The 1,232-nt window shown below is 41.2% G+C and overlaps 1 gene segment (V, D, J or C); it reads right to left on the bottom strand.

The window, feature by feature from the left end:
• Positions 1–790: 790 nt before the first annotated feature.
• LOC118575296 lies at positions 791–1,232 on the bottom strand. The segment is given in 2 exon segments: positions 791–1,107; positions 1,187–1,232. Coding segments are annotated over 2 exon segments (363 nt in total).

Here is a 1,232-nt window from a genome sequence, read left to right as displayed (position 1 = left end):
TGCTGGCTTATTCTGTTTCTCCAATCTTTCAAATCTCATCCCAATATCTGACTCTGTTTTTTTTATTATTATTATAAGACCGTTTAGCAATTTGTGTTACATCTTATAATTGAAGTTTTCTTCTTATCCTTTTCCAGTTATGATTTCTGAAAATATTCGTGTGTGTGCGTGTGTGTGTGTGTGTGTGTGTGTGTGTGTGTTTGTATTTTACATTTCACTGCACCATATCGTTGAACACCTGTAAATAATCACTTCTTGGGCTATGTATGTGTTTTGTCTTCAAATACTCACATTCATTGTGAGGCCACTAAGCAGACATACTGCAAGCATGGGTGTCTGCTGATACTTGTTGTCTACAGTGGCTGTTCTGGAGGCCAGCACTTTCCCAGAGCAGTTGAGATTTCTACTCTCAGTTGTAAGCCTGAAGATCACTGAACTGTTTGTCTTCCCTGATATCATGAAACAGGCTGATGTTACTCTTTTTAATTCATAATTTAAGAATTGTTTGTGGAAAGATTATTACATTTATATTAGGATGTTTTATAATAACTATAGTTTTTATACCAAGTTGATGATACTGTTCAGTGGTTCATCTCCTTTTTATGTGGCTTCTTTTTCAACATATCATGGACAATATTCAAGTGAAGAACAGAGATCAATTTTCTGAGTGTCCACCCACTAACCTCGGAATTCTGATCAAAGACCAAGAACAAGATACTTTATCTGTTGCTGTTTGGGCACAGCAGAACCATGTTCCCTCAGGGTTTCTGACACCATCAGTATGTGGTTTTCACACTGTGTTTCTCGCACAGTAATAAGTGGCCTTGTCTTCATTCTTGAGGCGACTGATCTGCAGGTATGCAGTGCTGACAGAGGTGTCCAAAGACAAGACAAACTGACCTTTGAAATCCTCAGCATATATTGGATTCCCAGTGTTGGTGTTGATACAGCCCATACATTTCAGGCCTTGTCCTGGTGCCTGCCTCACCCAGTGCATTGAATAGTCTGTGAAGGTGTACTCTGAAGCTTTGCAGGAGATCTTCAGTGACTGTCCAGGCTGCTTCAGCTCAGGTCCAGACTGCACCAGCTGAACCTGTGCTTGGACACCTGTGGAGAGAACATGGGAAAGTGAGGGGTCATCAAACTGCCTCAGTTTCCTCTGCAACTCTGGGATCTGTTATCTTACTTTGGACAGCTGCCAGCAGGAAAAGGAGACTCCACACCCACTCCAT

The sequence above is a fragment of the Onychomys torridus genome, unplaced genomic scaffold (assembly GCF_903995425.1).
Source record: "Onychomys torridus unplaced genomic scaffold, mOncTor1.1, whole genome shotgun sequence".
In the NCBI taxonomy this organism is placed as follows: domain Eukaryota; kingdom Metazoa; phylum Chordata; class Mammalia; order Rodentia; family Cricetidae; genus Onychomys; species Onychomys torridus.
Note: the sequence above shows the minus strand (reverse complement) of the source record. Positions and strands in the feature narration are given on the sequence as shown.